The sequence below is a fragment of the Crinia signifera genome, chromosome 4, assembly GCF_055691185.1.
Source record: "Crinia signifera chromosome 4, ASM5569118v1, whole genome shotgun sequence".
In the NCBI taxonomy this organism is placed as follows: Eukaryota; Metazoa; Chordata; class Amphibia; order Anura; family Myobatrachidae; genus Crinia; species Crinia signifera.
The window spans coordinates 227,542,441-227,558,513 of record NC_139220.1 but is presented as its reverse complement, the minus strand read 5'-3'; the positions used below and the strand labels follow the sequence as shown (position 1 = coordinate 227,558,513).

At 41.3% G+C, this 16,073-nt stretch overlaps 1 protein-coding gene across 1 annotated transcript in view; it reads right to left on the bottom strand.

Annotated features, from left to right (window-relative positions):
• The window catches only part of LOC146075056 (tropomodulin-2-like), a 62,776-nt gene that overhangs the window by 28,725 nt on the left and 17,978 nt on the right, over window positions 1-16,073 (bottom strand). Inside the window, exon 3 of the mRNA XM_083183904.1 lies at window positions 14,362-14,518. Within this exon, the coding sequence (XP_083040030.1) occupies window positions 14,362-14,518 (157 nt within the window). The remainder of the gene's footprint in view (window positions 1-14,361; window positions 14,519-16,073) is intronic.

Sequence of the window (16,073 nt, the reverse complement as noted above, 5' to 3'; positions counted from 1 at the left end):
TTCCGCAGCGCTTTACAGAGAGTATTTGAACATTCAGTTCCCTGCCCCAGTGGAGCTTACAATCTATATTCCCTACCACATGTACACGCACACAGACATTCTAGGGTTAATTTTGTTGGGAGCCAATTAGCCTACCAGTATATTTTTGGATCGTGGGAGGAAACCGGAGTACCCGTAGTAAGCCCACGCAAGCATGGGGAGAATATACAAACTCCGCACAATTGGGCCATGGTGGGTATCGAACCTATGACCTCAAACATAATGTGTAGAACTGCTTCTATGATTGTATTCACATGTCGCTACAAGCCCTGCCATGGTGCAAACACTTGCTCGAGCATATATTATATGCAACCATCAAAACTTGCGCCTTCCCATGCTAGGTGCAGGTGGTCTGTCCAAGTATGACCTTCAATGTGAGATAATAGTTGTCTGAGTTCTCAATCACTTCAATACCTTTGACACTCCCATAACACAAATGTAAGACAGACCATCACCGGGGGTGGGGTAAGTACCAGCCTCCCTGTCACGCCAAGGAACATTCAATACATTTCTGAGTCCGTGTGTCTTAATTGCAACTGCATATGGAATCTGAATGCTCACTCTGTACGATGTGGATGCCCACTTAGTATGCCTTGGAATCAAATAAGCATTAAAGAATTCACAAATCAAGCAATTATTGAACAAATAGCAACTAAAAATGTGTATGGCTTGTAAAAGAAATGAAGCCGCAGTTGGACTGACAGGAAGCTGGCACTTCAAAACTGACGTATTCTGGGTGTGTTACAAAAACTGCAGGAATGCATAGACGTTGTTGTGGAGGATCTGTGACATCAGTGCTGACCACCTTCACCCTGTATCAGTCGCAGATTAGTGGCAGCCTCAGACCTACTCACATTTGCTCAGATGGGAAAAGACTCTTCGATGTTCCAGGATTTGTGTATGGATCTGCAAGCGGATAGCGATCTGCCATGCATTTGCAAATTTGTGGCAGCAGCTTTCTGCTCGCAGTCAACTGCAACTTCTCAGATTAGGGACCCATGCTGAATTAGGCCCTCAGTGTGACTTGCATGCGCAAAATACACAAATTTCTTAACTGCGCTTATTATTGATATTGTGTTCATCTCAGAATCGGGCCCACAACGATTGCCCTATTGGGTGTGGTATATTTGTCATCATTTACAATGTTGACATGAAAATATTGACATGGTTGTAATGTTGACACGCAGCATTTTGAGATACTTGACATGGACCAAATCAATATTCATCATGTCAACACTGATGAAGTGTTGATGTTATTAGAATGTTGCCAAAACATTCCTGGTGGTCTAGTGGTAACTTACTTACTATGGCAGGTGGCAGTGGATCCAGCAGTGTTTTCCAGGTCAAGCAGTGATGCCACAATGACTATTGGAAACTCTTATACGGCCTACACACATGCCGATATTAAGGCATTTTCTAAGCGATTTTGCTTAGTTTTGCAAAGTCGCTTAGCAAATGCCCTCACATCGGTGTATGTGTGGGGGCTGTATCTGCATCGGCGCGCGTCCCCGCGCGTCTTTATCGGTGGCCGAGATTGACGGACAGTGTCCATCAATCTCGGCATCGGCAGTGTTCTCCCACCGGAGAACACTGGTGCTGTCCGCTCGCTTAGCACACAGAGCTGACAGCTCGCTCTGTGTGTGGGCTGTCAGCTCTGTGTGCTAGGCGATAGCGGCGCAGCACAGCCCGACATAGCGCAGCTAGGTAGCCCTGCACACATCGGCATGTGTGTAGGGCCCATTACTGTGCTTCTAGTGGTAATTCTCAGATATAATGGAATTCCAGACATACTGGCACAGCCATCAAGTAGATCAAGATAGCATGGATTGGTACCAGATGCTAAATAGGCAGAAGGAACAGGGACTTGCTGCTCTTCCAATGGTAAACATGGCTAATCCTCCCATCACAAAGCGTACCGCTAACCCTCTGATGTTGTTGACATTCTTTGTATGCAGAAAAAATCAACATTTAACACATGGAGCCTAAGAACATATTGGCATTCTGCATATTGACATTATACTAGGGGTTTAATACATGAGAAAATACATATTGTGAGTAAAAAATGTTCTGCCTTGGGAAAACTGGGAACATGGGGACCCTACAACAATATAATGTACACTGTGTCCACAGTGACCACAACGGAATTCCAAGACGTACTGGCACAGTCATCAAGAGTGACCCGGAGAGTACTGATCAATAGCAGATGCTAATAAGGCAGAAGGAACAGGGGCTTGCTGCTCTTCCAATGGTAACTATGGCTGACCTCTAACCCTTCATTTTAGAACTAGATCATGAGCAGTAATAGGATAAATGGATTGGTTCTAATTTATAGTAAATTATTTCTTATGTTATCGGCCCGTATGCAATGTGGCCTGCGAGGGGGTTAAACGACAGGGATCACAGAATACAAGTGACCCTCACTGGTTAACCCCCACACCGACCGCTCACCCTATTCTATGTTCCAGGGGAATCCTCCTTGTCACAGAACAGTGAGGATTCCCCCAAACAGCGAGGCTCGTGGCTAATGCTAATGCTTTTAGCCGCGAACCTCGCTATTTCAGCAGCCGCATACGCCGATTCCCCCTCGCTACAAAAACGGAGCGAGGGGGAATCGGCGTATGTAGGGGGTTCAGTTGAATACTGACAGGGCGAGCTGTGACAACGAGCAGGCAGCGCTGCTCGTTGTCACAGCTCGCCCCCGGCATTGAATATACCCCATAATGTTAGAAAATAAGATTAAAGGCGAAAACTACAATGCTTGCTGTTAAATATAGCCAGGAAAAAACATGGTTTAATTCTATATGTGAACAGAATTATAGTAAACACCTATGTTTTTTTGTTTGTGTCTAACTTGAATAATAGAAGTAAAGAAGATTAAAAAAAGGCCACTCTGTTTCTGAAACTCTCTTTGGATCTCTGATTTAAACTGTATCTGGAAGTAATTAGAGTCGTGAACTTGTTATTGCAAATCTGAATTACGTTATTGTCAGCTATAGGATTGTAGCAGAATGCAGCGCCAAGAGACACAGATTTATTTAGTTGTGTAAGCTGAGGCACGATACATAGGACCACCAAAGGTTTATAACTTTGTGCGTGCTACAAAATGATGCTTCTCATTCATAGTTCTAAAGTTACATTTCTACCTTGGATTTTTAACTGTATGCAGCCTGCACTGCTCATCTGTTTATTGGCTGTATGTGATCAATCTATAACACTGCTGAGCACGAAAGGGGAAACAATTGCATAATATAAAAATGCCATACCTATAAGCATCTATTTGGCTTTAAAAGAAAACCAGGCCAGAAAATGGGCCAGATGTTTCAAAAAGTGATAAAATGGAGAGTGATAAAAAAAAACAGCCAATCAGCTCTTACCTGCCATGTTACAGGCTGGGTTTGAAAAATGACAGGCATGAGCTGATTGGTTGGTTGCTTATAACTCTCGACTTATCACTTTTAAAGGTTGATACATCTGGCGCAATATATATGAAAATAAAAATGTCTAACTTTATAGTTACAGGGAATTTATTTCATTTTTGGGGGGTTAAAATCACTATTAGAATAAAGTTTGACATGGGAACAGGTCCACTATAACAAGTTAACTCATGTGCACAGAGGGTACGAATAAATGTGAATACCCTATGGGAAATAAAGAACAACTTGTACACTACTAGTAGCTCAAGTGACAGCAATCCATATATAATGTAATTTGTTTTGGTCTTGTTGGGTTTACTTGGAGTTTAATACATGAGAAAATACATACTGTGAGTTAAAAATGTTCTACCTTGGGAAAACTGGGAACATGGAAACCCTACATCAGTATAATGTCCATACTGGCCAGAATGGAATTTCCAGACATATTGGCACAGTCATCAGATTAGTAGCAGATTCTAATTCGGCAGAGGAACTGAGATATATGAAGACTGAGCACTTTGGGGGAAATTCAGTTGAATGCAAGATGTGAAAAAACCTTTGGGTATGATTGTCTGGAGCTATCCAATTGGACGTGAGACTAGTGGATGTCTCCTCACACCCTCTTGAGATGTGAGCGGAAATCCTACTTAACAAGTGCATTTGGGCTAGTAGCTCCTTTACCACCTGTGCTAACAGCATTGTGCCCAGCACAAGAAAATGCTGTTTACAACAACTGAGCTCTGGGCATTAGTTGCAATGACATACATTTCCCGATTTTAATAAGATTTGAAATAGATCCGGCACTTATCCAAAGACCGTAACAAACTTGCATTCATTTGTATCTTCTATACATAATTAACAAATCAAATTCAGGAATTTTCTAAAAATTATAATAATGCTGACTTTCAAAATTGACAACAGTTCCTCAATAAACAAAACTACAAAATAGGAGACATACAACACATTGGTACCATAGATGCCTCAAGGTACTGGGAACATGAGTTCTATTCCAACATCTGTGTGGACCTTTTTGTGCTCTTCCTGTGTTTCAGTAGGTTCCTCCTGGTGTTTTTGATTTTATTTAACAGTGCAGAAAGTACAATGATCATATGCAGGCATCAGGATTGCACCATTGAGTTGTTTAGATACGAACATTGTATTAACTTATTTTTGAACTCTACTTCCCACCAAATACTCTACAATCGCCTCTTGTATGACTATACATTAGTACGGATTTTGAGTTGCGAGCAAGAAACTTTGCATCTTGGTGAAACCATGTTAGTGGATGCCTGACGTGACGATGTTTCTTGCCAAGCATGAAGGAGTAGGAGTAAGAGTATGTGTTTCAGTGTGGTGAGTTTTGGAGAGATTATTGAAATCAAATGGGTTAAGCTATGAACAAATTTAGGGCCAATCTCTATCTTTGTGTAGAGGGACATGGCCATTTACACACTGTAACTCCACGGTACTTGATTTATGCACCAGCTCCAAACTGGCAGAGATCTGATCTTGTTTTCTGCTGAACAAGACACATTTGATATTAGTGGAGAACCTCTGTCTAGGCATACACAGTGACAGTGCTGAGCTACACTTCAATTCATGGATAATTTTAACCATAAGTAAAAAATAAACTCCCCAGTATTTAGAAGAGATCAAATAAAATGGGTGGTACAAGGTTGTTTATAAGGTTGTAATGTGATGTGGCATTTACACTTTTGCAAAGTGCATTTTCTGAGCTTCATTCGCCCCTCCCCAAACTTAAACAATGAATAGTGTGTGGTAGCACCATGCTAAGAGTATAGAGTAAACATGCTCATTCATACAGTATGTGCCGGGTACTCCATCTAGATACACCTAGGGTATGTTTTGCACTTCTCGTCTGGTGTGCTTCAAAAATCTGTTCCGCTGTTTTATCAGCCAACATTCAAATAAAAGGTTGGAGCCAGTTTATCTGAATACTTAAACAGATGATTCCTGCAATCACAATGAAAGCTTCTTGCCTATGATGACACATATGTAGGAAATGAGCCAAGCATGAGTGCATCAATGATTTAGAAGCAAGCTTGATATGCCACAGACCTTCAAGTAAATCTCATCCATCCAGCTTTGCTTTTTAACATTGAATTTGATAAAATATAACTTTTGCTTCTAGAGTGCTTATCATCCCGGGAAAATGAGAAGAAAGTCTGGACCTTAGATGTGTAGGATGATTCATATTCCATGGAGAATGTAACTTAAATGATGTGAAGGCTCTAATATTCCTAAACTTAGTATAATGTATAGTCTACAGTAGGTTTTTTCTACTCTAGTATATAAAGGCACTATATGGTGTTGTAATACTATACAGAGGAAAGTCTTTGACTTGTAATTCACAACTCTCATCTTGGTTTTTACTTACTTGATACCCATCTACTAAAAAAAAATAAAAAAAAATCCTGATGCTGTTATTTTGAAAGACATATTTCATCATTTGGCATATACAGTAATACTCACCCAGCGGACCCAGTGCAGTGCATATTGACTGAGCGGGTCCCCGTCCCGTGCATATGTAATAAGCAGGTTTCACTAATTAAATATGCATGGGGCGGGACCCACTCATTAAATATGCACTGCGCTGGATCCCCGCTCATTAGATATGCATGGGGCGGGACCAGCTCAGTGCTCACTGCTGCCTGGGTCACCTGTCAGCTCAGCCAGTGGTGCCCGTAGTCCATCGCCTCGCCCCTTCTTGAGGGGGAGTGGGAGGAGGGGCACCGGAATGTTTTTGGGCAGGGGGGGGGGTGGAATTTCTAGCTAAGCCACTGCTTATATCAGAAAGGATCTACCTGAGTTGACGATACTGGGTCCTGTGAACCTTCAACCAAGCCGTGTGTGAAAGTTGATGACTCAGTTCATGTATGAATGGAGCTGATTGGCAGGAGACAGTAGCACTTGGATATGACATCATCTCCAGGCACCCACTGTCATTCAAAAGACTTATGTCTCTGGAGGGTCACCTGGGTCTATTATGAAGGATGACTAACCGTGAATAACCTGGGTCGTCACCCATGTGTGAACAGCGACCTTGTCGAAAAGCAGCAGATTCAGACAGTGCTAAGTGTCCTGGATCTGAGCCAGGCTGAAGCCAAGATTTTATGTCTGAAAGGGGTATTAGAGTATCTTCTCAAATAGATCTTACAATCTATATTCCCTACTTGTATTTACCTTATTTAGCTGCTTATTTTAGCTTTTACTAGATAAGTCCAGACATTTATTTGTATGCATGCGTGTAAATTGTATATTCTTCTTATTCATCTTTCACAAACTTTCTTTTATCTACAGGCAATTAAGACCAAGATAAGCAGTACGATTTGTTGGATTACTAAATATAACTTCTTTAAGGTTCTTGTTTGGATAATAATAGCTTTACTTTGCATTTCATTTCTGTGGTTTTAAGCAAAATTGTAGCCAAGAACACTAAACTAATCCGAAGACCTCCTGTCTTGATTCTTTGTAGCTCTTAAACTGAAAATGACACAGGAAATACCAAAAAGAAAACATGGAATTTTTAAGTTGGCTTTAGAAAAAAAATGGTTAAAAGAGTTTATAATTGGGGAAAAAGGTTCTGCTTCTCCAGAAGTCAATAGAGGCAAAATAAATGTGTCTTGAAGCGATGCAAAACTGAAATATTAGTGCATAATACATCATATAAGCCTACTTTTTTATATACTCTTATATATTTATATATGGCAGTGGTTCCCAAACTGTGTGCCATGGCTCCCTGGGGTGCCTCGGGACACATGCAGGGGTGCCCTGGGTTAATGGTCCAGGACCAACTCAAATTATTTATGGACAAAACCAGTGCTGGTAGATGGCAAAAATAAAATGTGTGTAAAATCAGAAGCAAATCCTGCCCTTCAACACATAACTGAACCTAAGAAGCACATATAAACACAATCTACTTCATTTTATATATATTTTATACAGGCCCTGTGAATGGACTTGTGGATAGACTCTGGAACGGTTACTTTGCATGCCTGAGTGTGGAGGTGGAACCCGGGTATTCACCTCCTCTCCCATGCGCTTATGAGAACTTTACCCACTCAGTTCTCCACCATCTGGGGTAATTGGCCATTGCTTATCTATTTTTATATTTTTCCCTATGTGTGTGATTTTATGCTTGAATAAAAAGGTATTATTCTATGTACCATTTCTTCATTTATTTTATGGTACCTTGGTATAAACGTTTGAAGTGAAATAGCCTTCATATCTGTCTGGTCCAGTGGATCGACTGGTCGGTACCTGGTTGTTATTCAGTATGGAGAAGAGGAGACGCCCTTCAACAAAAAGGAGCGTATGGTATCATTATACTTTATCACGGAGAAGAGGACCGTCTCTTTAGTAATAGGGACGTAAAATTCTACTAGTGGCGCCATGGGAGGGAACATCCTGATCTTTTTTTTCTCCTAAAGAGGTGTTGTAGCAGGCCACAGAGGAAGTAGTGTGGAGGGCTTCATTTCATTAATTCATGTACCCACAATTCACGGCTCTAAGAAGAGGAAACAGGGCTAAAATGGAAACAATCCTCAAGTCAGTTGTTTCATATTGACCCCTTCGCAAGTATCCACATTTCCTGGCATTACACTACCCATCTTGCCCACTTCACTAGGGAAAAGTAAGACAATCCAAGAGAGTAGAAAATGATGTAAATTAGTAGGAAATTATGATGATACTGATGATAGTTCATGAGATACTCCACTCGCAACAAACCTCCCCCTCACGGTATATATTAAACACACACCAAGTATCTGTTTTTTTCCTTTATGGTTCCTATCCCTCACTTTTTTCTAGGTCACTAAACTATACAACAGTTAAAGCGCCGTCCAAATGCATCGAGTAGATTCTGTGTGATGCAGGGATGATTTATTTATTTATTTTAATTCCGAAAATTAATATATTATAATAAAAAAAATATCAAGGTACAAACACAACCTTCCGGTTCTATGCTATGCATAAGTTTTGCCTGTTTCCTATCAATTATTTAGTTTGGAAATCTGTATTTTGAATTATTTTACATTGCTAATAAAAAATTAATGCCACTACTTTTCCCTTAGGGAAATGGCGCTTTACAAATATAAATATTAATGAGGAGTTTTGGTCTTGTGTGGAAAGCCACCTTTTTTTTCTTTTTGTACGTCTACCACCCAGGTAATATTTTTGGTGCTGAAGACTGAAAATATTGTCCAGAAGCAAGTCTGTGATTGGCTGAACAAGTGCCTTCTTAGTACTGGATCCTTATATTAGAGTCACTTCCCCATAGAGGGAACGTCAGCAATCTGACGTTAGGAAGTGAAAAACAGTCTACTCCATGTACATAGGAGACATCACAAAATGTTGCTGGGGATACACAAATCTAATGACTCGTTAGATTAGTCGGGATTAGCCTGTGAGAGGTATGTCACATTTACAAATACTCAGCATTGCGGAGATTGTCGCCTCGCACCCTTGCTATTGGTGCATTTGCCAGGGAAGGGAAGTTTGAAGTAGGGGAGAGAAAGGGGATACGGTCGATAGGTCGACACTATGAAGGTCAACAAACATTAGGGCAACCACTAAAGGTCAATGGGGCCTATGTCGACACATGAAATAGGTCAACATGGCTAAGGTCGACAGGGTCCGAAGGTTGAAACAAGCATTGGGTCATCAATGGGAAGGATGACAGTCAAAAGGTCGACATGAGTTTTTCACATTTTTTAGCCGACTTCATTTCATTCCCTACCATCCACTAGGGCATGGATGGAGAATAACACAGTGTGACGAGAGGCACCGTGTCCGAAGCATGGTGAGCTAAACGAGGGGATGTGGTACACTGACCCTGTGTCCATGTAGACTTACATTCATTACCTTCCAATTGTTGACATAATGCTTGTGTCTACCCTGTTGACTTTAGTCATGTCGACCTATTTCATGGGCCGACCGAAGCCATGTTGACCTTTATTGGTCCACTTAATGTATGTCGACCTTCATACTGTCGACCCTGTGACCCATACTCTTTATAAGCACTAGACACGTGGCTGTTCTGGGGGTGTGGCCTCAATCCGTCACAATGTGGCCTCCTGACCCTATTTTACACCTGAAATATTGTGAAGTATGCTGTATCTTCATATTCATTAACGGGTTAAGCTGGTTTAAAAATGTCCCCATATTCTGCTAGTGTCTGTTCATTTGATTTGTGTAGTATTTTCAATATTAGTGTAACAATCCAGACCATTTTACTATAAATGCCATTGTAAATAATTTCCTGATAACCTGTATGCCTTATTCATACATCCCATACTCACATAACACTCTAGGGGCCAGGTGTGTCAAGCTTCAAAAAGTGACAAAATGGAGAGTGATAAACAACCAGCCAATCAGCTCCTACCTGACCTTTATCAAACCCAGTAGGTAACATGACAGGTAGCAGCTGATTGGCTTCTTGTTTATCACTCTCCATTTTATCACTTTTTGAAGCTTGATACATCTGGCCCTAGATGTTATAGAAAAATGCTAATAAAAATAAAGTTATTAGGAAATATGTCTAGTGAAGTGCTGACAAAAACATGAACAATTTAATAGGCTAAAGATAAATGTATACTAGGCCTACATCATTTTACACATTAATAAAGATAGTACCATACCCTCCAACATGTGAGGGTCAGAAATCGTTACACTTTTTTTATAAATATCAGAGAGGGGCGTGGCTACAGAAAAGGGGCGTGTGTGTGTGTGAGTTGAACATAATCACTTTACCTGCCCTGCCCCGCTGGTCCTCTCCTGCTGCGCTTCATTGTCCCTGCTGCACAGTGCACTGCAGTGCACACTAACAAGTCAAGACAGCATGCATGACTGAGTGAAGTTCTCCAGTCTATCCCCGAGCAGGAGGAGGCGGGCCCGCCAAGTTGCACCTTGGGAGTTGTAGTCTTGTTTGGCAGCTCCCCTTCAAGCTCCCTGGGGAATAGCCGGTGGTCGGAAACTACAACTCCCGGAGTCCCCGCGGCCTCTGAGAAGTGAAGGAAGGAGGCGCTGTGGCTGAAGGCTAGAAAACCGGTACAATCGGTAAAGGGGAATTTATCCGGTACAGGCCGTTAGAAAACGGTACTGTACCAGGTAAATCGGTACAGTTGGAGGGTATGTAGTACTTGGATCTATGTAAGTGGTTAGAAACGAAGGGGTACATTTTCTAAAGATTCTAAAAATAAAAAGAGGTGATGTTGCCCACAGCAACCAGATTCTATCATTTTCTAGGATACTTTAGAAATATTAGACAGAATCTTATTGGTTGCTATGGGTAATATCCCCTCTGTTAATTTTTGACCTGATTTTGATGGATCAGGCTGAGAAAAGGGGTGAAAAGAAAAGTGGCAAATTGCATATGTTTTTCCACCGATTCGGATCCGCGGTCCCATGCGCATCGGAGCCCGACATCGCAGGAGATGCAGGAGCTGCATTTGTCAGATTCCGCAGCCCATGCTGGCACATCATCCGGAGAAGCTGCAGAAGTGTATGGGGGCTTTAAGTTTTAGAACAGAGTTGATTAATTTACTTAATCAGTCAGGCCGTGAAACAAATCTTATAGCTAAGGTAGAAAAGAAAAGGTATCCAGACTCATGATAGATTGACTCTAGGTCGACAGTCATAAGGTTGACCACTATTGGTCGACAGTGAAAAGGTTTGACAGGGTCAAAAGGTCAACATGCCGACTTGGAAAAGGTCGGCATGAGGTTTTTTACAAAATGTTGAGCCAACATGTGCAGACAGGCGGCATTTCATACCCTACCATCCACTACGGTGTGAAGGGAAAATGTAATAGTGGGCTGAGCGCAGAGAGGCACCGAGCCCGAAGCATTGCGAGCGTAGCGAGCCATGCGAGGGGACGCGGTACACTTAGACATGTCCACCTATGTTGACATAGACACCAATAAAACATGAAAAACGCATGTTGACAATTTCCATGTCGACCTTTTGACCCTGTCAACCAATAGTGGTTAACCATATGACTGTAGATCTAGACATTGTAGATCTAATATACCATAACCGGGAATAAAGCACGAGTATCTACATGATTAGCCAATCTCTATTGTTTTTATTATGTAAAGTATTAGATAGGAAACTTTTGGCTTCTGCTACATTATAATAGAAACCACATGTTCCTCTTAATGCAGAAAAGACAAACAAAAACAAGCAAATCTCACCATTGTACCGTATAAATAATCCCATTGCTGACTGAGGATCTGTAATAACTTTAAGCTTTCACACAAGTGGGGAAATACTTAACTTGTCCATTGGTGACACTTACCATACACACTCTCTAGCTGTGTAAAGTTCAAGAGGAATACTTTGGCATACTTTAGGAATCCAGTTGCAGCTGGTCAAAAAAACATCACTTAGGACTGAAGAGATGGCCGCTTATTAACGAGGGAATACGCAGGGAGCAACCAATTACTGTAGCAGCAATGTCGGGTGTGCAGAACGTTCTGCTATTTACTGCTGACCAAGTGGACTCTATTACGTTTGTGCCATATAGGAGCAGTTTGAACAGGACAGTACAATAATATGCACACAATAACTAAAGTAATTACAATGGATGTCCCCATTCTCTCAGGAGTGATAAAGACAGATGAGCCTTCAGTGAGCAGCAATTTAGGAGATAGTAAGGCATAGTTGGAATTGCAAGAGTCCTTATAAGCAAGGATCTGGTGGCGTTTCAACCCCTAATCCAGAGGCACCTCTGCATTCTGCCATAATGACCATCCACACGTTAGCATCATATCTCAGCATTATCACTGTCACAAGGATACCTGCTCGAAAGGCACCATGTCGACATCGGAAATGTTATCATGTCAGCGTTTGACATTCTGAGGATGCAGACATTTAGATTTGGCTGTGGAGGACTGTTAGGGTTAAGCTGCTGATGGGGGAAGGTTAGGGTTAGGCCCTAGGTGAGAGGTAGAGATTAGGGGGGTTATTCTGGTTCACTCCTTCAGGCAAATTACTTCTTAGATGGACAAAACCATGTGCACTGCAGGGGGCAGATGTAAAATGTGCAGAGAGAATTAGACTTGGGTGAGTTATTTTGTTTCTGTGCAGGGAAAATACTGACTGCTTTATTTTTACACTGCAATATAGATCTCACTTTGTAGTAAAACCCCACCCAAATCTAACTCTCTCTGCACAAGTAACATCTACAATGTTTTAATGCAACAGCAATAGCTGTAATACTTAGCAATGACATGGAGAAGCTTATCACATCACAAAACAAAAACTCCTGCTGTCTGCTTCTTGTTGCAAATCTGGACCTAGATTATTGGTTCACTGAGAAAAACAATGAGGTACTCTGTCTGTCCAGCTTCCCCTTGGACATGTAATATAATTACATGTGTAACAGTTTGTTCTGTAAACAAGGAAGAAGCGCTAGTTTTAGTGGAAGGTTTCAGTCCTGCTTTTCCCCAAAATAATGATCTTATATGCATGTAAAATACAGTATATGTAGCTACCAAATATATATCCTGCTGCGAAAGAATACAAACGGTTGTACAATATGCAATCAGTGAAACTGGGCTGCCGTAAAGTATGATGACGCTGTGCTGGTTCTGCTCAGCAATGTAATCTGCCTACAACTGAATTACCCCCCATTACTGCCCTACTAGCAGCATCCATACTTTATAGCAGTCCAATCACACAAAAACACGCTCTTTTAAGGGAATTCGAATGGGTAGACAAAGGATGTGAGAAACTGTGCTGTTGCATTTAAACATTGTAACAATGGCAATCCACACCCTTTGCCTGGAAATTAATATTTCTGTGCATATTTTAATCAGCAAATATTGTCTTGGCTGAAAATGGCTATAATTTGACCACATAGTAAAATATTTGGTCATTCAGCCTGTTTGATGAACAATCGAGCTGCATGTGAATGGGTGCTTCATTACACTCCATTACCACATACCACCTCATACAGGGTTGTGTGAGGTCTATCCATATCTATCCAGCTGACAAAGTAGTCGTCATCACCATCATTTTCACTAGTGCCATATCTGGTGCAAGAGACCTGTCTGCAATCAGATAGCTCCCTGCTTATGCTCAACACTCATCCTGCTATTCCGCATACATACCAACCATACACCCGAATACAACTTAGCATTCATGCAAACAATGTGACACCGGAGTAGCAACTGAGAGCCGTACAACACTAAATGGCCGGCAATTGCTCCCAGAAGCCTCAGCGACAGAGCAGACGCAGCTTTAAAGCATGCATGATCCCTCTGTAGAAAAAAGCTATGCACAACGGGAATCAGCTCCATAATGATTACAGATTGAAGTGGACATTGGCCCTTATTCTGGTTCATTCGTAAAGGCAAATTCCTTTTCAAATAGACAAAACCATGTGCACTGCAGGGGTGGGGCAGATGTAACTCGTGCAGATAGATTAAGATTTGGGTGAGTTATTTAGTTTCTGTGCAGGGAAAATACTGACTGCTTTATTTTTACACTGCAATATACAGTAGATCTCACTTAGAAGTAAGCCCCCATCCAAATCTAATTCTCGCTGCACAAGTTACATCTGCCCCACCTGCAGTGCACATGGTTTTGTCCATTTGAGAAGGAATTTGCCATTGCAAGTGAACCAGAATAAGGGCCACTGGGTGACAGCCTTTAATGTCCTACAAAATCAATGAGAAATTTCGGTTTTATCTGGTGCAAAAAATATATATATATATAAATGTCCAAACTGTCTGAAGAAACAGACAGCTGTGTTATTCAATACTGCTTGCCTTGCACTTGGTTGGTTGGTGTATCAATATGGCTAAATTAAATATATTAGTATATGACACATCCAGTTGCGCCTAATTATTTGGCGATATCCTTGCTTAATGGGTCCAAGACTTACCTTTCTTCTCCCCAGTGTAAGGCACACAGTCCTCCCTATCTTGGTGCTCCATGGCCTCCTTCTGCAAGTAAGTTAGGAGATGCTGCCTGTCAAATGTCCCAGATGCTTCTTTCGTTGTCTGGTCTTTCTGTCGGAAGCCAGCAGGTAACAGGGCATTCTGTAAAATGGAAGAGATTACTAAGAACACACAGAAAGATATTTAGGTATATTCACAACAAAAGTGACTTATATTAAGATAAGTTGAAGTTGTCTTTCTGTTTGTAAAGACAAACTGAAAAAATATCATTAGACATTATTGTAACTTTATGAATTCACACTGTGCACACTCTGAATATTGGGACAAGCAAGTGCGGGTGATATCGAGTTGTATGCATATGAATTGCATCTATATTTCCAACCAAAGAGGCAAGGTTGTGGGTTGTAACGGGGAGTTGCCAATAATACGAAAATGTTTAAATATATAGGGGTAAATGTAATCTGCAGTTATTGACCTTTTACATTTACCCCATAATATAGGGTAGGTGGATGAGGATGTAACTAGGGGCATATGCTGCACATACAGATGCACACAGGCACTTATAGACAATTATCCGGTGAGTATGCCTCATTTCCTACACATCAGTCCCAAGGTAGTTAAATGCAGCTGATGGAAATGTCCTTCAATGGGATTACTGAAAGTCTGCTGTGTACAGGATAATATCTCATGGCCACAACATGGTCTATAATATTTTTATTCTGTGTACACTGTGTAGACAAAAGGAAAGGTTTCTGTTGTTGTTGACTTGTTGTTGTAATCTCTTTATATTAGATTTAGTGGTCCTTTATCCACACTGTACTCTGGTGTCCAAAGAGTTAATTTTATAGCAGAAAAATCCTCTGGTCATTAAAAGAGGTATACTTATTAAGGGGGGCTTTTATTGGGAGCAGCAACACTAGACATGAACAAGTATTCACCCAGAAGCACACACTAAAACACAGTCAGACTCTTATTTTTGGTTCAGCTACATTAGAACAAAAGCAAAGCTGCTAATTTACCTTACGGAATGGAAATTTCTGCACATTTCCCATCCCTAAACCCAACTCATATGGTTCATTCCAAGGAGAGTCATATGTTCCAAGCGCTAAGGTGACTTTGCAGTCAATAAAGAGTTTTGTGTGTTGTTATTGGCTTCTGTGGGAAGAACAGCTGCCAGCACGCAGGAAAGGAGAATCCAGCCAAGAGAATGTAAAATGAAAGCCATACAATTAAGTAACATGACTGGTATTAACTAGTTACTAGTTTAAAGCAGCTCTGTGTCACTAACAATATAGTGTTTGGCCTATGTTTCAAAGGGTATCTTTCGCTTCTATATGCATAGCTAAGGCATAGCAATATTGGCTAAAAATAAATCCCTATTCTTCGCTGTATAAAATGGTGTAAGTACCATACGAACAGTTTCACAGTCTATGGCGTTCGTTGGGGGGGGAGTGCGCTTCCAGTTTGGGGTTCCCAGAGTAGTGGGGAAGAGACTATTTTACATGACCTCAAAGGAGGAGGAGAATGAGGGTAGGCCTAGACTTTTGATGGGACTCCTTTTTATACAGGATAGCATATTTTAAATGCATCACAACCAATGTAACAGGTAGAGATGAGCGGTTCGGATTCCGTGGAATCCGAACCGCTCCAAACATAGCCGACCCGATGTCCTGCGAGCCGCACTTGCGAGTTTCCG